This window comes from Hemiscyllium ocellatum, chromosome 13 (genome assembly GCF_020745735.1).
Source record: "Hemiscyllium ocellatum isolate sHemOce1 chromosome 13, sHemOce1.pat.X.cur, whole genome shotgun sequence".
Lineage (NCBI taxonomy): Eukaryota > Metazoa > Chordata > Chondrichthyes > Orectolobiformes > Hemiscylliidae > Hemiscyllium > Hemiscyllium ocellatum.
In genome coordinates, this window is record NC_083413.1 from 64,476,126 (window position 1) to 64,500,103 (window position 23,978).

A 23,978-nucleotide genomic window follows, 5' to 3' on the forward strand; every position below is an offset into this window, starting at 1 on the left:
GTAATTTTGTGTGCCCTCGATCCCACTTTCAGAGTGGTTATGTGGACATTCTGACGAATGGCCTCTGCCAGCGGCTCCATCACTAACGTAAACAACATCGGTGAAAGGGGCAGCCTTGCCAACAACCTCTGCCAATCGTAAAATTCCCAGACTTCACCCCATTGGTGATGACCACGGCCAGAGGGTGGTGATGTAAAACCTCTACCCATCTAGCAAAGACCCCACCCAACCCAAACTGTTCTAAGACATAAAAAAGATACAGCCATTCCACCCAGTCAAATGCTTTCTCTACAGCTAAGGAAATCACCAAATCCTGAATCGATTGTTGGTGACAAACTTGGACCACATTCAGAAACCTTCTAATATTATTAGAGGACCTACTGCCCCTTATAAAGCCTGTCTGGTCCTCTTTAACAATATGGGGCAATACCCTTTCCAATCTCAGCACCAGGATCTTGCTCAGAATTTTGAAATCTGAATTTAATAGACAGATGGGCCTGTATGAGGCATAATCCTCAGGAACATTCCCCTTCTTAAGAATTAAGGAAACATTAGCTTCTCTCAAAGATGGTGGAAGGCATTCATGCATGTAGGAGTGATTGTATATCTCCAACATCGGCCCTGACAGAATCCCTATAAACTCCTTATAAAACTCACCCGAAAGACCATCAGGGCCAGGCGCGTTCCCACTCTGAAGTTGCCTAGCTGCCTGCTGTATTTCCTGAACTGTCAAGGGGACATTAAGGAGAGAGGCCTGTTCCAAAGTTACCCCTGGGATGTCCAGGTTCTTAAAAAAGGTCTCCATGTTAGCCCTCCTGTCCTCGCAACCTTCAGACCGATACAATTCAGAGTAAAAGCTCCAAAAAGCCTCATGAATCTTTTTACCATCATATGTAAGGACCCTAGTGCTGTCTCTGATTGCAGTAATGGATTGGGGAATACGCTTTTTCCTAGTCAGGTACGCTAAATACTTCCCTGGCCTATCCCCATATTCGAACAACCTTTGTCTAGCAAAAGCAAGTTCTTTCTTTGCGTTTTGTGTCAGTATTGAATTCAAGGCAACCCGAAGGGCCGTGATCCGCTGTAGCTTAGTCATCGAAGGCCGCGCAAAATGTGTCACTTCCGCGGCTTTCAACCATGTCTCAAGTAGGTGCTGCTGTTCCTCCTTAAACAATTTTAATGGTCCTCTTAGTTCATGCCCAAAAATTAATTCCACTGGACTGAATTTGGTCAATTCATTCGGTGCATGTCTGATCACAAAAAGTACCAATGGAATTTCCCTATCCCAATCATCTGGATAATCCTGACCATAAGCCCGCAACATGGTCTTTAGTGTTTGATGCCATCTCTCCAGCGCTCCCTGTGATTCCAGATGGTACACAGTAGATTTGAATTGCTTTATTCCCAAGTTATCCGTAACACCCTTGAATAGTTTGGATCCTTGATTAGACTGGATCTCTATTGTCAGTCCGTATCTAGTAAATCATTAAAGTAATTCTTCTACAACCCTTTTTGCTGTGATCTTGCATAATGGGATTGCCTCTGGAAATCTAGTTGACATATCCATTATTGTTAATAAATACTTATTCCCACTTTTTGTTTGAGGTAGGGGACCTATGCAATCAATCAAGACTCTTGTGAAAGGCTCTGCAAATGCTGGAATAGGGTTTAAAGGTGCAGGTTTTATTACTGCCTGTGGTTTTCCAGTTAGCTGACATGTATGACACGTCTGGCAAAATTCAACTACATCTTTGTGTAGTCCAGGCCAGTAAAAGTATCTGTGTATTTTAGCCTGTGTTTCCCTCACCCCAAATGACCTCCAATTGGTAGCTCATGCGCCACTCACAGCACCTCTTTTCTATACCCTACTGGCAGAACAATTTGATGAATCTCTGTCTATTTCTCATCTGCTTGAATGTGTAATCATCTCCATTTTCTCATTAAGACATAATTTGTTAAGTAATAACACAGAGGGATGCATTCACTTTCCTTCTATGTAAATGTCATCTGATTTAACTGTTTTAAGTTCTCGTCTGTCTGCTGTAATTCAATCAGCTTAGCAAAGCTAAAGATACTGGCATGTTTACCTACTTGCTCCTTCTCTGTGTCACTTATCTGATCAAAGGAAATTTCGGATAACACAGCTTCCTTATCTTTGCCTTTTGATCTCTCCTGCTTCAGCTTGTGCCTCTGTGATCTTGTGATCACGCAATCAGGGAAATTCCTGTATAAACATTCTGCATGTCTTCAGTTGCCTGTGTCTTCACTGGCTTTTCAACTAGAGTAGGCAGCACACCTACCGGTGAATCAGCTCTATCACATACAAGGACAAATTGTATTCCTGGAGCTGAGAGTTTGTCCAGTACTCCTACCGCAAATTCTCCACTCTTCTCTGGACTCTCTAGCCTCACTTTACATAATTGAGCGCTTTTTGTCTCACCATGAATTCCTGTTACAAGTATCTTTTCCGGCAATAGTCCCTCATGAGTGCATATCTCCTCATCCTTCAGCATTTCAAACTGAGAGGATCCTGTGTCCCTTAACATTATAATCTCCTTACACACTGCTCCTGGCTTATGTGAATAAACTTTACCCTTGCATGTATATTTTTTAAGCAGATCTAGCACATCCTCCTTAATCAGCCTCAGAACGTCTTGTATAATCGGAAGCAGTTGTCTAACTTTCCTTGTGCTTTTTGTTATCAGTCCAGCAAAACTTCCAGCTTGTCTGGTTTTCCTACATCTGGCTTTCCCCTAATCCACCACCATTGTGATTTCATGTGGCCCACTTTATTACAATGAAAACACTGGAGCATTTTAACTTCTTTGTCGCTCTCAAGGGTTTCTTTTTTATCCTGTGGTGAGTTATCCTTATGATCTTCACTGAGATCTACCTTTCCCTTTCCACGTGAGGATTTCTCTTTGCCCCAATTTCTCTCCCTCATGGACTGAAATCGATTCTGGAAGCCAAACCCTGTTTTATGGACCAGCTCATTATCATCAGCCACTTCAGCTTCTGACCTTGCTGTTTTAACTCTCTGCTCTTCCACATGAGTTCACACTACTTCCTCCCTAAGGTCACCTTCAGTCTTTTATCTCCAGCCTTTTAAGCTGACTTTCCTTTTGAAGAGTCAGTTTTTGAAGTTCAAACGCTCTCTCTTTTTTTCCTCTGGTCTCTCTTTTTCTCTCTCTTCTGATTTGAATTGTAACTCTAACTGTTTCATTTCTGCTGCCATTTCCTTATCTCTCGCCTCTAATTCTACCTGCTTCATTTGCAATTGAATTCTTGCCATCTCTATAGATTCTGATGGTTTCTCCAGCAAGTTTAAATTCTAAGCTACTGCTATAATTATCTCTTCTTTCTTCACAGAAGCAGGCAGTTCCAAACCCAGCTTGTCTGCTGATTGCTGCAGCTTGGTCTTATTCACCTTTTGCACACCTTCCAATGTCATCGCATCCACTTCCAGAAAACTTGAGCGGACTGAAAGTGCCATTACTATCCCAAGCTTTGTCTACCCAACCAAACCAACATCCGAAATAAAGGCACTAGCACCTACCACTCGCTGTTTAAAATCTTGCAGAAGGTTGGACTGCACCAGACCACTCAAAACATTCTTAAGCAGGCAGCCCAGACCATAACTTTGCAATTTGTTTCTGCAAGTGTACAGTGAAAATTACACGGAGTAAGTTAGCGAGGTGGACTACCAGGCTAAAAACAGCCAAAACTTGATTCACAAAATTGCACAATGAAACACTAAGAACAGAATAAAGCACCCCAGTCTATCCAGATAAGACTCCAGTATGCTGTTCTGAATATACACAACAGTTGCAATAAGTAAACCCTCTTTAAAAACCTGTATAAATGGAACACATGCTTACAGGTTGAAGGTAGGAGGAGAGAGAGTTTCCACTCAGCTAACTGTTGAACTCCCAACCTGTTCTGGACTGTACTAAACTGCTCAGCTAGAGAGCTGACCACTCCCCTTTCATTCTGGCGAAGTTTGCCGATGATACAAAGTTAGGTGGACAGGCAGAAAGTACTGAGGAGTTGGGAGGCTGCAGAAAGATTTAGACAGTTTAGGAGAGTGGTCCAAGAAATGGCTGATGGAATTCAATGTGAACAAATGCGAGGTCTTGCACTTTGGAAAAAAGAACAGAGGCATGGACTATTTTTTAAACCATGAGAAAATTCATAAAGCCAAAGTATAAAGGGATCTGGGAATGCTAGTCCGGGAATCCCTAAAGGTTGATTAAGAAAGCAAATGTAATCTTGTCATTTATCTCAAGAGAGTTGGAATATAAAAGCAGTGATGTGCTACTGAGACTTTATAAACCTCTAGTTAGGCCCCATTTAGAATACTATGTCTAATTTTGGGTCCCACACCACTGGAGCATGCCCAGCAGAGATTCACACAGATGATCCCTGGAATGGTAAGCCTAACATATGATGAACGGCTGAGGGTCCTGGGATTGTATTCATTAGAGTTTAGAACGTTGAGGGGAGATCTAATAGAAACTTACAAGATAATGCATGGCTTAGAAAGGGTGGACGCTGGAAAGTTGTTTCCATTAGGCAGGGAGACTAGTTCCCATGTACACAGCCTTAAAATTAGAGACAGTCAATTTAGAATGAAAATGAGGAGACATATTTTCAGCCAGAGAGCTGAATTCATTGCCACAGAGCACAGTGGAAGCAGGGACATTGGGTGTCTTCAAAGCAGAGATTGATAAATTCTTGATCTCGCAAGGAATTAAGAGCTATGGGGAGAATGTAGGTAAGTGGAATTGAAACACTCATCAACCATGATTAAATGGTGGAATGCACTCAATGGGTCAAATGGCCTTGTTTCCACTCCTATGTCTTATGGTCTTATTCTGCAGGTCATTTCTAAAACATGACCATCTAGGCCTGAAGTGTCATCAAAGGCCACTCAAAATCCTTTCCATCTCTGTACCAAATCAGTCTGATCAGAGCCCGGATTGGTTTATTACCCCTCTGAAAATAATCAAGGACAGAGTCTCCTTAAGCCAAGGAACAGCTTTTAGGGGGAAAAAATACGAGGTTTGTGACACAAAAGACCATAATGTAAGAAATGGAAGTGATGTTAGGCCAATCAACCTTTGATCTGACTGTGGCCTTAATTCCCAATCTCCTGCTTGCCCCCATAGCCCCCTTTATTATGATATATAATTGACTGCACGCACCGTGAGTTTCAATGTGTGCCTGCAGGCAAAATAATTGTTATATTGATGTGAGAAAAAGGGCTTGTGTTATCCAGATTGAAATGAATCCAAATGGAATAATAATTGATGACTTGTGGTGCAACAATGTACAAAATTATTTGCACCATGCAAAGTAAACCCAGTCAGCAGTTGTGACTGTCCTTTTTGGAATACCAGAAGCTGAGTTCAGCATCAATCACTGCCATTGAAAGTCACACAATTCTTGCCCCAGGGTTCTCTCATCTATTCTTAGTGCCTCTTTGGAACTGAATATCTTTGCATTAATATGTGTTGGCTTCAAGAAGGACAGCCGTGAGGTTTTGAGCACATATAATGTGTCTGGGAATAATGGGCCTTGATTTTCAGAGCACCACTCCAGTGAGGGGTAGCAATATATTGCTGAATTGTAGTTGATGCTCAAAGTACAGACCAATGTCTGTGACTCTCAGCTTTGCTCTTCCATTGTTTTGAGATAGATAATTTGTTAATTAGTTGCTTATTATCTGGAGGAATCATTATTTTCTCCATTCCTTTTGATAGTACTTTAACTGGATTCACTCATTTCATTTCATGGTAATGTAGATTTTAACGGCAAAACTGTGTGGTTATAATGTGGCAGTAATTTTGTAAATCAATTGAGGCATTCAATATAACCTTTACCATAAGGCTATGTTATAATGGTCCGAAGCTATGAGTATTGTAAAGGAGTTATAAACATAAATGTGTATCATCCAGCAATCTTGATATTTGTGTTTAAAACAAAATCTGAATTTTTTTGGAAAATCTCAGCAGGTCTGTCGACATCTGTGGAGAGGAATTTGAGTTAACATTCTGGGTCCAGTGACAGTTCCTCAGAATCAATGGCAGCTATGAAAAAGTTAGTTTTTAATGCAGAAGATGTGGTGGGTGAGGGGGGTAAGGAGTAAACAATGGGTGGAGATACAGCCCAAAGACAGAGAAGGTAGATATATTTCCAAGTCAGGATGGTGAGTGGCTTGGAAGGGAACTTGAAGATGGTGGTGTTCCCTTATATCCACTGCCTTTGTCTCTCCACAGGTATTGGCAGACCTACAGAGATTGTCCTGCTATTTCTGTCCTTGTTTCAGGTTTCCAGCATCCTCAATTCGTTGGTTTTTGTATTAATACTTACATAAATATATTTGTCTTATGTTTTTGTCCTTGTCACAGACAAAAGTGAGAGGTAATTTGCATTATTTTGGCATGGTCCTGTTCAGTCTATAACAGAGGGTAGGAGAAAGTGAGGACTGCAGATGCTGGGGAGTCAGAGTCGAAAAGTGTGGCGCTGGAAAAGCTCAGCAGGTCAGGCAGCATCTGAGGAGCAGGAGAATCAACGTCGAAGGGCTTATGCCTGATACTTTGACTCCCCTGCTCTTCAGATGTTGCCTGACCTGCTATGCTTTCCCAGTGCCACACTTTTCGACCATAACAGAAATGACCTATAAATATTGTTGCTTTTTCTCTTTCCCTCTCCCCTGAAAAAAATCACCCTCTGTCTCTGACGTCCAATTTTGAAATGACCTGCATTAAACTTTTTAAAGAGTTAAACAAGAAATGACATAATTTATTAAAACATTCAAACACAAGGGAAATGTTTTTGCACTACATACACACCCAAGCATATGCAGAAGAACGATGAGAAAATAACTTACAATTACAAATCTCTTTTTATTAAAAAAGAGAAGAGGTGGACATTAATTGATGTGAATTAGTCAGTCAGGATCCAGTGCTGGGTCTGGCAGAACCTATTTTTATCGCAACTTGGATACAAGTGGCAGCAGTTGAAACAGTAAAAGTATGATTTTTGCAGACAGGAAATTAGTTCACATTTTGGGCAAAATTAATGTTTCAAGAGATGCAGGTGACTGAGGCAACCTCTGGCTGAACTACTTGTTGTTTGGTCTTAAAAAGCAGTCTAAGAGAATAGTTCAGTTTTATCAACAAATTTGTTCATAAATTAGAAGTTTCAGTCATGTGACAGCAATTCAACTTAACAAGGTAATTTTGATGTCTCTCATCAAACACTATCATAACCTGTAAGAGATAACTGTAGAACACTTCAGCCATAATAGGTTTCAGTGGTTTTCTTTGTTTGGAACTGACCGAGGCGGTCACATGTTGGACTTTTTTTTTAAATGCGGGAGTTTATAAAATTGGGAGCTGTAACATTCCAGAGAGATGAGGAATTAGTTTTTCTGTCCCAACAATTGCCGGAAATTTCTTGAAGTGGCCAACTAGCCCATTCTCTCTTCAGTCGTGGTCACTTTAAGTCTGCTTCAAAAAATGAACAGTATGTATTTTGTAAAAATAGGTTCTCCCTTCATCTGTCATGGGCATGATAGTTCTAATCTGAAAATTATTCAGTCCTTTTTCACATTTGTTACGCACTGTCTGGCTCAGGGAAGAATCAAGAGATATGGAACCCCTGACATAGGATCACATAGCACAGAAAGAACCATTCTGCCCATCATTGCTTGTACTGACTCTTTGATGGTAAATCTAGGTTACTGTTTCATTTCTCTTCTAGTACTGCAATTGTTTTCCTTTCAAGTTTTTAATCACTGTTGCTCATTAACTGTTTGCTAGGAAGAGTGAATGCAAGGAATTAGGGTTGACACGCTGTTCAATTCTGCTCAGGACAGTGTGGAGACTGTGCAAATCACAACATATTTTAAATTCAAACTATGTGACAAAAAAAGTAATATGTAGTTTAAAAATTCTAAATTAAAATCTGCAGCTAGTGTCCAGCTGTTTGGAATTTTGTTCATGTGTGGCTTAATGTCATGAGGATTCTGTGATGGAATAGTTAATTTTTAAAAAATTGTCTATGGAAGTACTTATATCTGAGTTGAGATGCTCGACTTATGATAAGTTGTTTTTCAGACTTGAACATGTGGATGGCAGTGTTTCCAAGTGTTACTGATTAGACTACACCCATTCCTGGTTATATGTAAATGAGTTAGATTTTGGAATGAGGTAAAATTTATACATTTTCAATGATACCAAACTTAGAGGTGTAGCAAACTGTGAGCAAGACAACAATCAGCAGCAAACGGGATGTGCGTTTGCATAATGACCAGACAGTGGCAGATGAAATTTAATGCCGAGAATTATGAGCTACTGTAGTGTATTTCAGCAGAAGGGACAGGAAAAGGCAATATATACTTAATGGTAGGTGTGCAAGGACTAATGAATTTGGAGGTTTACTTATATTGTTCCTTGAAACTAGCAGGCCATATTGAGAGAGTAGTTAACAAAGCATTTAAACCCTAGGCTTCATAAATAAAAAGTAATGTTAAATCTTTATTAGAGTAACTCGGTCACCACCATTTCAGATAGTCCTTGAGAGGATGCAGAGATGATTTACTGAGGCTTTTAGTGCTAAAATTGGGTCAGAGAAGCTTGGTCAAGTTGGTGACTGTTCTTCTTGGAGGTATAGGAGCTTGATAGGAGATTTGAAACAGGTATGTAAGATTATAACTGGTTTAGATAAGACAGACAAATAAGAGTTATTCCATTAGCTAATGGTGCAGAGACTCAGGTGTTTGGGCAAGAGGTGCAGGTGTAATGTGAGGAACATTTTTACACAATAGGTAATAATGATTTGGAACTTGCTACCTATGACTGTTGTGGAATTGGAAATGATCAATGATTTCAAAAGGAATTTGAATTGGTACTTCAGGGAAATAAACGTGCCCAGGTCAGTGGAGATTGAGCATACTGTTGAGACCGAGAGAGCTCAATGGGCTGAATGGCAGTCTCCTGCACTATAATAACTCCATGGCACCATGTTAGAATATAACAATAATTCTAGTTTCTGTGGGCTAATGTGGACTTGGGAAATATCCTGCATTTATTCTGTCAAATTAAAATAAATAGATATATACTACAACCTACCTCTGAAGGGTGTTGGAAATTGGCTGCAGCCCTCACCCCGTGCTGTTAGATTCCCATTGCTTACAAGCTGGTCGGATGCTTGAACAGATGACAGTAAGATCAGATGCTGAAACACATTGGCTTCAATAACAATAACACACTTTTCTTGTGAAGCTACTCCAGGCTCCTGTCCAATTTATTTATTTTCCTTCAGAAGCAGTTGGTTGTATAACCATGAGTTTAGGCATCTTATTAACACACAACGAATGCATTTTCTAGAAGGTTCTTTTCTCCCCATCACTGTAACTTTGGCTGACATCCTGTTCATGTGATTCCCCTGATTACCATGGCAATGTGGGGGAAGTTTGATAACATTCCTGAAGATTATTTATTTAATGTTTGGTGAGCTGGATTCAGAATGCGGCAGTGTTACTTATCAGGTACGGTTTGACATGAAATCCCCAAAATGATCAACTTTTGGGTGCAATACTGGTGTACTCATTGGTCTGAAATTTATAGGCAGTGGTGAAGAAATTGTGCTCACTGCTGATTTCAACAAAAGCTCACCACAACACTTTATTGGACTAAAATGTCAAGTTCACCAATTCTAATGTGGCTTTGAATCTTGAACCATCTCTGGTGATCTCTAGTGTCCAACATTGGTGAAGTGACTAAGCTGGTTAATAAGCCAATCAGCTTTAAGAATTCTCACAGAGAGCAAGCTATGAAGTAAATGCCACATGTTATGAATCCCTTTAAAACAAAATAAAGATGGGAACATACACATGGGATTTAGGTAAAAACTGAAATATTGAAATCTCATATCAAATGACAAAGGTACATTTTTATCATCTTAAAAACCATGGCTTTATAAATGTTATTGGGAATAAATGAGACTCCACGCATGTAACAGTAAGTTTTCATGGTTAGAGAGTTGTCCAACAATAATTATGACTTTATGCTCCTTAGAAAATAATGAAATTTTAACAAGGCATAACATTTTCAATAGTTCTTCGTAAGAATGATTTGAAGATGAAAATCACTCATTCTGGATTACTTGGATCTGCAAAGTCAATCCCAGCATGCCAGCAGAACATGAGAATTAATGGTAGCACCTTCCAGATTTCCATATCTTTACCCACACTTGTGTGGTGGCACAAGTTCCTGTCAGCTTTACCTAATAATGATGACAGGGAAGTCTGACTGTTTTGTTGTCTTTATATCTGTGAGTTTCAAGCAAATCATTTGTGCATATCTGGCTGTATGCTGAATTCATACATTCTTTGTCAACCAGTAAGCTTCTTTACCAATTTCCAGCTTACTATGTGCTGAGTTGCAATTTGCTCTTTTTCCAATGTTTTGGTGTACGTGTACGGTGATATTTTAGGCATACAAATTTAACTATACTCCCATATGTGAATAAAACATTCTGTGGAACTTTGTCCTTCATTCTTAAAACATTAGTATGAGTTCTATCTTCTAAGGGAGGCACCGAAGCCGATGTTAGCATACAGAATATAGAGTCATAGAGATGTACAGCATGGAAACAGAGCCTTCTATGCTGACCAGATATCCCAACCCAATCTAGTCCCACCTGCCTGCACCCAGCCATATCTCTCTAAACCCTTCCTACTCAAATAACCATCCAAATGCCTCTTAAATGTTGCAATTGTACCAGCCTCTACCACATCCTCTGGCAGCTCATTCCATACACGTACCATCCTCTGCGTGAAAAGGTTGCCCCTCAGGTCTCTTTTATATCTTTCCCCTCTCACCCTAAACCTATGCCCTCTAGTTCTGGACTCCCTGACCCCAGAGAAAAGACTTTGTCTATTTATCCTATCCATGCCCCTCATAATTTTGTAAACCTCTATAAGGTCACCCCTCTGCCTCCGACACTCTAGGGAAAACAGTCCCAGCCTGTTCAGCCTCTCCCTGTAGCTCAAATCCTCCAACCCTGGTAACATCCTTGTAAATCTTTTCTGAACCCTTTCAAGTTTCACAACATCTTTCTAATAGGAAGGTGACCAGAATTGCACGCAATATTCCAACAGTGGCCTAACCAATGTCCTGTACAGCCGCAACATGACCTCCCAACTCCTGTGTTCAATACTCTGACCAATAAAGGAAAGCATACCAAACGCCTTCTTCACTATCCTATCTACCTGTGACTCCACTTTCAAGGAGCTATGAACCTGCACTCCAAGGTCTCTTTGTTCAACAACATTCCCCAGGACCTTACTATTAAGTGTATAAGTCCTGCTAAGATTTGCTTTCCCAAAATGCAGTACCTCGCATTTATCTGAATCAAACTCCATCTGCCACTTCTCAGCCCATTGGCTCATCTGGTCCAGATCCTGTTGTAATCTGAGGTAACCCTCTTCGCTGTCCACTACACCTTCAATTTTGGTGTCATCTGCAAACTTACTAACTGTACCTCTTATGCTCGCATCCAATATTAAAAAACTTTGAATTCCATTTCATCAGTGAGTCATCTGTTGCCCAAGCAACCAAAGAACCATTTCCTATCATTCAAAGTTTGGTTACAAAAGCACAGACTATATACATCATTCTTAACAAGATTGTTAACTAACATAATTGCAATTGTGTTTATGAGGAGGGAGAGGAGAGATGGAGATTACTGCATTTTCAAGTATTACTTCAGGTCTAATAGTCTGAGAAATTGGGCTGTACGCTGTGTCTGGAGTTGGTTCACTGGAAGCCAGAGGGCCTTAAGTGGGTGTGCAGTGTCATTAGCATGGCCCATGTAACATCCTCACCGCAACCTCTCAACTCTTCCATTGTGTCAAAATAGTCAGACTGCTTGTCTGATAGTCCAGTACTTGAGGTACAGACATCCCATCTATTTAAAAATGGAGAAAACCCAAGTTGTGGTCTTCAATTCCCTCTGTGATCTCTGTTCCCTAGCAATTTACATGGTCTCTCATGTTGGCATCTTTCTGCCTGAACTGTGTTGATTGCAACTTTGGTCTTTTAATTAACCCCAAGATGAGCGTCTGAATAGAGTCATAGAGTCACAGAGATGTACAGCACAGAAACAGAACCTTCGGTCCAACTTGTCCATGTCAACCAGATATTCTAACCCATGTGCCAGCACTTGGCCCATATCCACCAAATACTTCCTTTTCATATACTCATCCAGATACCTTTTAAGTGTTGTAGTTGAAGCCTCCACTGATTCATCTGGCAGCTCATTCCATACACACACCACCTTCTGAGTGAAAACGTTGCCCCTTAAGTCCCTTTTATATCTTTCCCCTCTCACCCAAAACCTATGGCCTGAAGATCTGGACTCCCCCACCCCAGGGAAAAGACCTTGTCTATTTATCCGATCCATGCCCCTCATGATTTTATAAACCTCTATAAAGTCACCCCTGCTCCAATGCTCCAAGGAAAGAGACCCCAGTCTATTCAACCTCTCCCTATAGCTCAAATCCTCCAACCCTGGCAACATCCTTGTAAATCTTTTCTGAGCCCTTTCAAGTTTCACAACATTCTTGCAGTAGGAAGAAGACCAGAACTGCACACAATATTCCAAAGTGGCCTAACCAATGTCCTGTACAGCAGCAACATTGATTGTATTAGATTCCCTACAGTGTGGAAACAGGCCCTTTGGCCCAACAAGTCCACACTGACCCTTCCAAGAGCAACCCACCCAGATACATGCCCTTACATTTACCCCTGCATCTAACACTACGGACAATTTAGCATGGCCAATTCACCTAACCTGCACATCTTTGGACTGTGGGAGGAAACCGGAACATCCAGAGGAAACCCACACAGACACTGGGAGAATGTGCAAACTCCACACAGACAGTTGCCCGAGGCGGGAATTGAACCTGGGTCCCTGTTCTGTGAGGCAGCAGTGCTAACCACTGAGCCACCGTACCGCCCCAAATAGAAGAAGCAAGGCCAGCTTGTTGCGTTAAGCTTAAATGCAGCAACGGTTAACTCACTGATATGCAACCTGCGATGCTCAGGAATGGCAGCGGTTGTATGCTTTGACCAATAAAGGAAAGCATACCAATAGTCTTCTAGCCTATCTACCTGTGACTCTACTTTCAAGGAATAATGAACCTGCATTCCAAGGTCTGTTTGTTCAGCAACACTCCCCAGGACCTTATCATGAAGTCCTGCTCTGATTTGCTTTTCTAAAATGCAGCACCTCGCATTTATCTAAATAAAACTCCATCTGCCACTCCTCTGCTGATTGGCCCATCTGATCATGGTCCCATTGTACTCTGAGGTAACATTCGCTGTCCACTGCACTTCCAATTTTGGTGTCATTTGCAAACTTACTAACTATACCTCCTATGACTATAACCTGGTGTTGTGTGATTTTTAACTATGTTCACACCCAAATCATTTATATAAATAACAAAATGTCGTGGACCCAGCACCGGTGCTTGTGGCACGCCACTAGTCACAGATCTCCATTCTGAAAAGCAACCCTCTACCATCACCCTCTCTCTTCTACCTTCAAGCCAATTCTGTATCCAAATGGCTAGTTCTCCCTGTATTCCATGAGATCTAGCCTTGTTAACCAATCTTCCATGAAGAACCTTGTTGAACGCCTTACTTAAGTCCATATAGATCATGTCTACCACTCTGCCCTCATGAATCCTCCTAGTTACTTCTTCAAAAAAACTCAATCAAGTTCATGAGACATGATTTCCCACGCACAAAACCATGCTGACTCTCCCGAATCAGTCCTTGCCTTTCTAAACACATATAAATCCTTTCTCTCAGGATTCCCTCCAACAAATTACACACCACCAATGTCAGGCTCACTGGTCTATAGTTCCCAGGCTTTTCCTTACCACCTTTCTTAATTAGTGGCACCATGTTAGCCAACCTCCAGTCTTCTGGCACCTCATCTATGACTATCGATGGATCCCAATATCCAAATATGATCCAAATACCCCTGATCAAGTCCTGGGGACAATCCACTTTTATGCGTTTCAAGACATCCAGTACCACCTCCTCTATAATACGTACATTTTTCATTGTTAAAACCATCTACTTCCACCTTTGTAATATTGCCTGATTCTGGCCTGTCTCAGCTGATCTGCTGCAGAATTTATGCTCATTTTACAATTTGTTTAGCTCTTGAATTGACTATTTCAATAGTTCTGGCCAGCCACCAATATTCTACTCACTCTGTCAGCTTGAAGCTGTCCAAGTCTCTCCTGCCTGCGTCCTTACTGCCATCAAGTTCTGTTCACCCATCACCCCCCATGCTTGCTCTTGATTTAAGCAATGTCTCTATTCCGAAATCCTCACATTTGTTTTCAAATCCCATTGTGGCCTCTAGTCAGCAGGATCATGGTGAGGCAGGATTTGGGAGGAGGTATAAAGCAGCAAATACTGTCATTTTTATTGCAGCCAGAGATGCTGGATGCCATGCTCCCAAATACAATTTTGCTGTAATTCTCAAGCGGTGCAGTTATCCTTGTGTTCTGCGGGTGCTGGTCTGTTTTGGTGGTTACAGACAGACTCTAACCTCACATATTTAATACGTTGTCTGACCTGAGATGTCACCTTTATTTAATAAAACCTTAAGTTATCTCGAGATTGAGACTTAAAAGGCATTCTAGGATTTACATATTAATGAACTGAAACCTGTAGCACATTCTAAAAGTTGAAAGACTTTTGAGCTCTCCTGAGCCTCAGGCAGGAACATGGTCTTTCTTGTGGTGCCAACCTCCGTAGCTCCAGTGTCACATGCTGACTTCGGAATCCTCTCCTTGCCAGAACCCTATTTGTATGACTGTTGCAAGCAGACAGCTTACAGCAGGTCCTTCCCATTCCATGCAGTTCCGCTTTAAGAAGAGCAGGCTCGTTGCACCAGATGACATCAGTTGATGTTATTCAGTCCCCTGCTGAGTGCTCAAACAGCGAGCTGAGCAGGTTCAGGCTTGTGAGATGTTGCAATCATGTAAATGAGGAGAAACAACAAGTTTCTCTTATGTCTGATAGATCGAGGAGCAAATTGGTGTCGGGTAAATAAGGTTAATGCATTGTCTGAGCTGAGATCTCGCTGTTTTTTTTTCACAAAACCTTAAGTTACCTGAAGAATGTGCCTTAAAAGAAGTTCTGGGATTTACATATTAATGAATCGAAACCTGCAATCCATTCTAAATAAAGAAAGACTGAACAGCAATCTACGTTTGTTCAATCTTTCATTTCATTTGCATAACACTGTAATCTTTTATTATAAATTCTGTGTCTTATGATCCCGTCCCACAGCTACCAGATGAAGGAGCAGCGGTCCAAAAGCTAGAGCTTCCAAATAAACCTGTTGGACCAGAACTTGGTGTTGTATGGTTTTTAACCAGAGTAACTTTCCAAACATAGACTGGGACTGCCATAGTGTTAAGGGTTTAGATAGAGAGAAATTTGTTAAATGTGTAGAAGAAAATTTTCTGATTCAGTATGTGGATGTACCTACTAGAAAAGGTGCAAAACTTGACCTATTCTTGGGAAATAAGGCAGGGCAGATGACTGAGGTGTCAGTGGGGGAGCACTTTGGGGCCAACGATCGTAATTCTATTAGATTTAAAATAGTTATGGAAAAGGATAGACCAGATCTAAAAGTTGAAGTTCTAAATTGGAGGAAGGCCAATTTTGACAGTATTAGGCAAGAATTTTCAAAATCTGATTGGAGGCAGATGTTCACAGGTAAAGGGACGGCTGGAAAATGGGAAGCCTTCAGAAATGAGATAACGAGAATCCTGAGAAAGAATATTCATGTTAGAGTGAAAGGAAAGGCTGGTAGGTATAGGGAATGCTGAGGGTTTGGTTAAGAAAAAGAAGGAAGCATACATAAGGTATCGACAGGATAGATCGAGTGAATCCTTAGAAGAGTATAAAAAACAGAGGTTTCCCATTTAAGACAGAAATGAGAAATTCTTTCCCTGAAGATTGTTAGTCTTTCGCACTCACTTCTGAATGCTGGGTGATTGGAAATATTCATAGCTAAGGATGTCGAGAATTATGGAGGACAGGTGCAAAAGGTTCGGGTGACTTTATAGAGGTTTGTAAAATCATGAGGGGCATAGATAAGCAAAACTCTTTTCCCTATGGTGAGGGAGTTCAAAACAAGGGGGCATATTTTTAAGGTGAGGGGAGAAAAATTTAAAAAGGACATGCAAGGCAACTTTGTTAGAGTCGTTTGTATGTGGAATGAACTGCCAGAGGAAGTGATGGATGCAGGTAAGTTACAACATTTAAAAGATATTTGGATAAGTATATGAATAAGAATGGATTAAGGAATGTAGGCCAAATGCAAGCAAGTGAGACTAGTTTAGCTGGGGAACATGGTTGGCATGGATGAGTTGGACCAAAGGGTCTGTTTCCATACTGTATGATTCTATGACTCTATAAGATCTGATACTTTTAGCATCATGAGATAGGATCGATTTCCTAGAAGTGTACAGTCAAACTTTGTATGTGACTACTGAGGCTCCTTGGCTCAACCTGAACCACCAATAAGTAAAAAAATGAAACAGAGGTGACCTATACTTACTAATAATGCATTTCTTTCCTTTCAGGATGTGGATACAGTACCAACAAGAACTCGGAAGTCTACTGTTAGTGGCTTCTGGTGTCTGACACTTGGATTGGTTATTCTTCTTTCTGGACTGATATTGGGGACAGTATATGTCTACAAGCATTACTTTGTTACTCGGGTATAGTATATATTTTATTGACTGAAAATATAATGTTCCTTAAAGTAGAAAAACAAATTTCGGATATAATACAAAAAGCAAAACAACTTCAAATAGATTTTCACAACACCATTTTGACATTGAGAAGTAAGACAATTTTCATTTTCCTACTGTCCCATTCATGCTGTGAAGTGGTGGACTGATGAGATATCTATTTCCTGCATGGCATAATTGAAAATTGCTCGCTTCTATTTAAGTGCAAGTTAATTAACAATCTATTTAATAATGATCCAGAGATGCTGGTATGGTATGTACCCATACTATTCTCTTCTACAGAAATATATTTAAAAGTAAATCTTCTGTCAAATTGTTTATGTTCTAATTTGTGTCTACATCTGTAACTAGATTCCACTTTGCAAAACATAGCTGGGTTACGTTAGATGTGAAATTTCTCTTAAGGTTAAGAAAGGCATACCTAAATTCTATTAGTATATCCTTAATTATTTGGAAAAAACAGAGTTATATTTGTAACTTTCATTTTATAAGCACTGGTTTTAATTTGACTGTCTATCTTGATTCATTTGTTTTCAATTCTTTATATATGGATGTCATGGTTGTTTGAATATTTAATTGGCACCTGTTCATTTAAAGTTTTCAATATCCACCATTTGATGCAGGGTTGATCAATTTAGAGACAAATTGTTGGAAAACCAAGTCAATGCCTTATAACACCTCAGTTTTTAATGGTGTTTACATTTTAAGCAAAGTCAAAAGATTAGTTAGTTTGTGTTAACTGATGTGCGATGCACGCTTCCTATTTCTCTGTTTCTTTGATTTTTTAAAAAAATGATTTACCAATTTGATCAGTAATTGCAACACAGAAGATGATGGCTCTTTTTGCATTCTGCTAGATTTCTACCAGTTTATGTAAGTATAGGTTGATCAATTAAAAACAACATTTAGAAACAAAAAATAATTTGAAGACCTGATCCTGTTGCAACTTTGCAAGCAGTGAGGCATCAGCAGCTGTGATTAGTCTTTCAGAATTGAAATAATTCTATAAATTATTAAACCATTAGAAAATGATGTATATCTGGGGTTCTATAATTGCTAATGAAGTCTCTGGGCAATTTAACAGTACTCCATGTGAAAAGCTTTGAAATAATTTTGATATATTTTCATTTGAAGACATCTGTTTTAAGAATTGAAATGTTTAAATAAAATATACTTGACATTTTTCCCATATTGTATAGTATACCAAAACATTAAAATTTTCAGCAACAGCTTCTATAATGATAATTTGCTTCTACTTTAAACCACTTGGGACACTTATAAAAATTTCTAACGCCTCTAGTGATTTTTCTTAAATTACAAGATACACAATGTACCAGCAGATAGAATTCTTTATTCATCAGATTTATCTTTGGACAGTTCTCTTAATAGCAATATCCTAACAGTAAGCACTATCTCTGGAAATACAGCCCAACCACACACATTCTCACTCCTGAACTGAATTTGAATTCTGCAATGCGAAACATTGCGACTGAGTAAAGTAAGAAACATTATTGTATTTCCGATAATGAGTGGGGGGAGGGGGCGGGGAGTTGGACTAGTCCTCCTTGGAGGCTCTTAGTCTACTGGATTTATTTAATGAAAAGGTCAGTCGTTACAGAATTGAACATGGGTATGCACATTACAAGTGAATTTATTTTGAACTTTCATAAAATTACATTCTTCTTAAATGTATTACATAACTAAGTCACATCTTCTTTCCTGTCATTGCCTAGTGAATTAATTTAAGGCAATATTGTAGAATATCTCTGAGATTAAAGTGCTTGCTTCAAACCGGTCTGGACTCGTCTGTCTAACTAGAACTCAATAATTTGTCAGATCTTCTGAAACTAGGTAAACTATGTGCAGGACAGAGGGGTGAATGCCTGCCTCATCAGCTTGGACCAGGAGAAGACCTTTGACAGGATACCACACACCTCCACATGGGACGTACCCTCCAAAATGGGCTTTGGGGAGGGATTGGACCTGACTGTTCTACACCAATATGGTTACTGCAGTAAGGTAAAAACAATGACTGCAGATGCTGGAAACCAGATTCTGGATTAGTGGTGCTGAAAGAGCACAGCAGTTCAGACAGCATCCGAGGAGCAGTAAAATCGATTAGCTTAGATTAGATTAGATTACTTACAGTGTGGAAACAGGCCCTTCGGCCCACCAAGTACACACCGACCCGCCAAAGCGCAACCCTTCCAGATCCATTCCCATACATTTACTCCTTCACCTAACTCTATAGGCAACGTAGCATGGCCAATTCACCGGACCTGCACATTTTTTGGACTGTGAAAGGAAACTGGAGCACCCGGAGGAAACCCACGCAGACACGGGGAGAATGTGCAAACTCCACACAGACAGTCGCCTGAGGCGGGAATTGAACCCAAGCCTCTGGTGCTGTGAGGTAGCAGTGCTAACCACTGTGCCGCCCACACGGCAAAAGCCCTTCATCAGGAATAAAAGCAGAGAGCCTGAAGGGTGGAGAGATAAGCTAGAGGAGAGTGGGGGTGGGGAGAAAGTAGCATAGGGTTTTGCAAGAGGATTTGCAGTAGGGTTAAAATCACCTAGGTAAAAGCAATGACTGGAGATGCTGGAAACCAGATTCTGGATTAGTGGTGCTGGAAGAGCATAGCAGTTCAGGCAGCATCCGAGGAACAGTAAAATCGACATTTCGGGCAAAAGCCCTTCATTAGGAATAAAGGGGGCCTGCCTTGAAGAAGTTTTCCTCCTCTCTCTACAATGGTTACTGCAGCCTCAATCAACAGGAGGGAATCAGCTTCTCGATCAGATCCGGGGCCAGGCAGGTTGCCCACGCTCTCCTGCCTTGTTTGTGTGTTTTGCTTTTTGGACTCAGCCTTTTACTGAGTCTATCAGGAAGGATGTGAGCCAGAGAGAAGTGACTGTTCCAGGCAGCGGGGACCTGCAGGTCAAAGCCTCTCTGTACATGGATGATGTCGCCATTTTCTGCTCAGATCCACTGTCAGCACGCAGACTCATAAGCATCTGTGACCAGTTTGAACTGGCCTCAGGTGCCAATGGAAATCGAGGCAAGAGTGAGGCCATGTTCATTGGGAACTGGGCCAACCGTTCCCTTATCCCTTCACCATCAGGACAGATTACCTGAAGGTGCTGGGAATATGGTTCAGAGGGGCTGGTAAATACGCAAAAACTAGGGTGGAGTGTATTGCCAAAGGGAGTCAAACTGGGCTTTGGCAAGCACCGCTCCCCCTCCATTGCGGGTAAAAACCTGGTCGTCAGCTGTGAGGTATTCTTTCTGTTGTTTTATGTGATGCAGGTCTAGCCCATTCCCTGAAACTGCACCGTTGCAGTCACCCAAACTGTCTTCTACTTCATTTGGAGGTCAGACATAGACTGCAGGCACACCATGCACAAAGCTCTCGATGATGGGGGAATTAATGTACCTAATACTGCGCTCATCCTGATGGCTGCCTTTCTGTGCAGAGACTCTTAGTACACACAAACCAAGTGTCACCACGTATTGCTGTTCTACCTGTCCCCCGTGCTGTGAAGACTGGGACTGGTCTTGTTGCCAAGGAACACTCTAAATAGTTGGACCATTCCATATCACCTGTCATTCCTGCGGAAATTTACAAGGAGAAACACCTTTGACCACGAGTCCATCAGGAAATGGTCAGCATGTAGTGTCCTTGAGACCCTGTGGGAAAAGGAGAGAGTGGATCCTATTTCATGGTTCCCTGAACAGACTGTCAGTCATTTGACAGAATTTCTCATCACCAGAACTTTGTGAGGGGATAGATATTATTACACATCTCCTGCTGGAATGTACCTTTCCAAAGGAAGTCTGGAGAGAGATGCAGTGAGGTTTGTGCCGAGCAGCTCCATGACGCGTGACTCTGTGCTCTCTGGTCTGTTCCCCCGGACGCACAACAAGACAAACATCGAATGCACCTGTAGGGCCATCAACTTGATGAAGGACACTCTTTGGTCTGCCCAAAACACATTGGTCTTCCAGTGCGAGGAGTTGATCTCAACCCCAAGTGTTGCAGCTTGGCAGATTCCCAGATGCAGGACTACTTGCTGGGGGACATATTAAAGCTTGGGGCAGCTGCCGCCAAGGCACCGTGGGGAAAGTAAGGTCACCTGCTGAAGTTAGATTGGAGTCCGTTCAGTTATTGGACTCTCTTGATACCACGGATACAGGTAAATAGTATGTTGCCTCAGTAAGAAATGCCTTTGAGTTGTTGGAACTGTCAGGAGAATTAAATACACAGTCAAATTCATAGAGAAATATGGATAGTTAATTCATGTAAATGTATAAAAATCCTTTACAGGAAAATGAGTCAAAAATCACATTCCTAATTTTATTTGGAAAAGCAAATGTGATTTGATTTGTCTTTTAGTTGCATGACAAAATGAAATATAACGCAGGACTGATTTATAGAACACACTTGATATCAACTGGGGTAATAAAGACGTTCTGAAGTAATAAAATATTTCAGACCATGAAGTAATGATGAAATAACCAGAGATGATAATACTGTGTGCACTAACATGACATCTCAGACTTCAGTATAAGGTCTGGAGTATATGTTTACTTATTACTGTAATATTACATACAGAGTTGATTGCATGGCATACAGGCATTGACTACACAGAAAGTAAGTTGGAGGTATCTTATACTGGAGTGTCATATGTTGTGATGCCATCTATTTGTCTCAAATGTGTGCGGAGTTACTGAAATTTGTGTAACCAAACAACAATTGTTTAAAAGCTCTGTGAAAGAGGTAGGTTTTAAGGACTTGCTTTAAGGAGGAACATGAGCTAGGAAGAGAATTTAAGAGCTTGGTGCTTTAGGCAATTTAAGATGCATCCCCGTGTTGATATTTGGGAATAGAGAAGGATCACAGCATCGCATCACAGGCTGGAAGAACAATGTAACTACATTAACATAATTAAAATAAAAACAGAAAGTGCTGGAGAGACTAAGTGGGTCTGACACCATCTTTGGAGAGTGAAACAGAATTCACGTTTTGCACCCAATGGTTCTTTGGAACTAAAGGGACTAGAAAATTATGGTTTTTATCCAGTTGATAAAGGGGAGGTGGAGCAAGTGGAATTGGTGATGAGGGTGCTCATAGCTAGAGACAGCGGTTGTAAGAGAGAGTTTGCGATGCAAACTAGGTGTGAAAAGTAGAAAATAGAACATTTTTTCTGAGAGCAAAACCATGCAAACAAGTGGGTGGCCAAATGTTTGAAAGACAGCAAAATCAAAATGGGGGATAGTGTTAATATTCTGAAGTTATTGAGCTCAATGTTGAGGGCACTTTACGTCCTTTAGGAGTTAACATTTGAGTTCAATAACTTCAAGGCACAAATGTTGTCCTCCATTTTGGTTGTATCTGCCCCCATTCAGACCCCCTTGGTTCTGAAGAAGATTATTTGGACTCATTGTTATCTGTTTCTGTCACCACAGATTCTATCAGATGTGCTGAGTTTCTCCAATATGTTCTATCATTATTTCAGACCTTCAACATCTGCAGTGTTTCATTTTCATTTAAACATGGTAAATTAAACAATGTTGACTAACTTGCAAAGAAGGCTATCTGACCTTCCGCCCCCAGTAAAGTGGCTATGTATGTAGTATCTTGCACTATCCTATCTTGTATGTAACGCTCAAGCCCAAGCATAATTAACTGTCATCATGACATCCTTTTTTTTAACCAAATTGAAAAAATGTCATTAAAATTCAGAAAAAGTGTTTTTCTTATGTTTTGTCTGAATTTGCATCATCCTGCATCACAACTCTCCAACAATTATGTACATTTTCAAAATCTAGCAATATATTTAAAGAACTTAAGTGACATTAAAGTTTTTTTCACAATGTTACAAATCTGAGCACGACATATACATTTCAGTCAAATTTTTCTTCTTTTTGATTGGGATACCTCTGTAAACATACTATGTTAAATTTTGCAAGTGACTGAACAAATCATTATTTTCCTAACTTACTGAGTAATTGAATTCCTTCAACTACAAGTCAGGTAACTTTAGTGCATCACAGTCCAATATAGTTTTAATATTACCATTCAGTATTTCACTTTCTGAAACTGCTGTACCTCTTATGACTTCCTTTCCTGTGAATTGGGTTTCCCTTTCATGAATTAAGTGTGGCATCCTTTGTGATAAATATTTGAGTGGAATTCGACTGTCATTAATAATTCAATCCAACTGCTTTCTCATGTACTTTGCAAATATTACAAATGGGAATGTCAAAATCTCAAGGGCAGCATTCATTGCATGCCATTTTTATTTGGACATAACACAAAACTTACAATCAGGCGCATGTTTAGTGTCATGCCTTACTGTTTATCAATTTAAAATCACTGCTTTAAATTGCATATAGTTGTTCCAAATTAATTTGCAATTTCATGTTCTGTTGTTAAGTTGGATAAAATCTTCAAATCACTTTAGTGCTTTCCCCTTGTGCCTTTGTCTGCCCCTTGTCTCAAGAACTATGGTTATCACACCAAGTTAGGCATTGTCATCATTCCCTTTGAAACTAATGCTTTTTTCCTGTGGACAAGTGAGCTGGCTGCCTGACGCCAGCATTGCTGACTTGGACCAAGTCAGTGAACATCAGCTTTGTCTCAGTGCCTGTACCTGGTTCATCTATTGCTGTGCCTGTGTCACCTTGGAGACATGCAGAATTTCTGTACACACAGTATTGCTCTGGCAGCTGCACAGTCACACTATTTCCCTTCTTGGTTATGGCAGTGTAGGACTTGGGTATTGGGTCTTGGGTATCTGTATACTTGGATTCTCCCATCTTACTTCACACCAGAATGCCCAGTTTCTCTTCTGTCTTTTGCCTAAAAACAATGTGCCGCCCTTTTCTCAGCATCATGAGTTTAGATTGCCTGATAAACACCAATGCTCCTCAGCCAAGGCATCTTTGTGTTCCCTTGGCATTCAAATAGCAGCTCAGGTGCCTCCTTTTCCACCATAGTGTAAAGGTACTCCAGACATGGCCATTTACAATTGCAATGACTCTATTCTTTGCCCTCCAGCTTGAGTGTTCCTCATCAATTTCTCTACTAATTGGTTTTGTTGTTGCAGCGTTTGTCCA

General features: G+C 40.5%; 1 protein-coding gene across 2 annotated transcripts in view; it reads left to right on the forward strand.

Annotated features, from left to right (window-relative positions):
- The window catches only part of LOC132821919 (integral membrane protein 2C-like), a 71,716-nt gene that overhangs the window by 37,455 nt on the left and 10,283 nt on the right, over nt 1–23,978 (forward strand). For both annotated transcript variants that reach the window (XM_060834881.1, XM_060834882.1), the window contains exon 2: nt 16,691–16,828. In XM_060834881.1, coding sequence (XP_060690864.1) covers nt 16,691–16,828 — 138 coding nt within the window. The remainder of the gene's footprint in view (nt 1–16,690; nt 16,829–23,978) is intronic.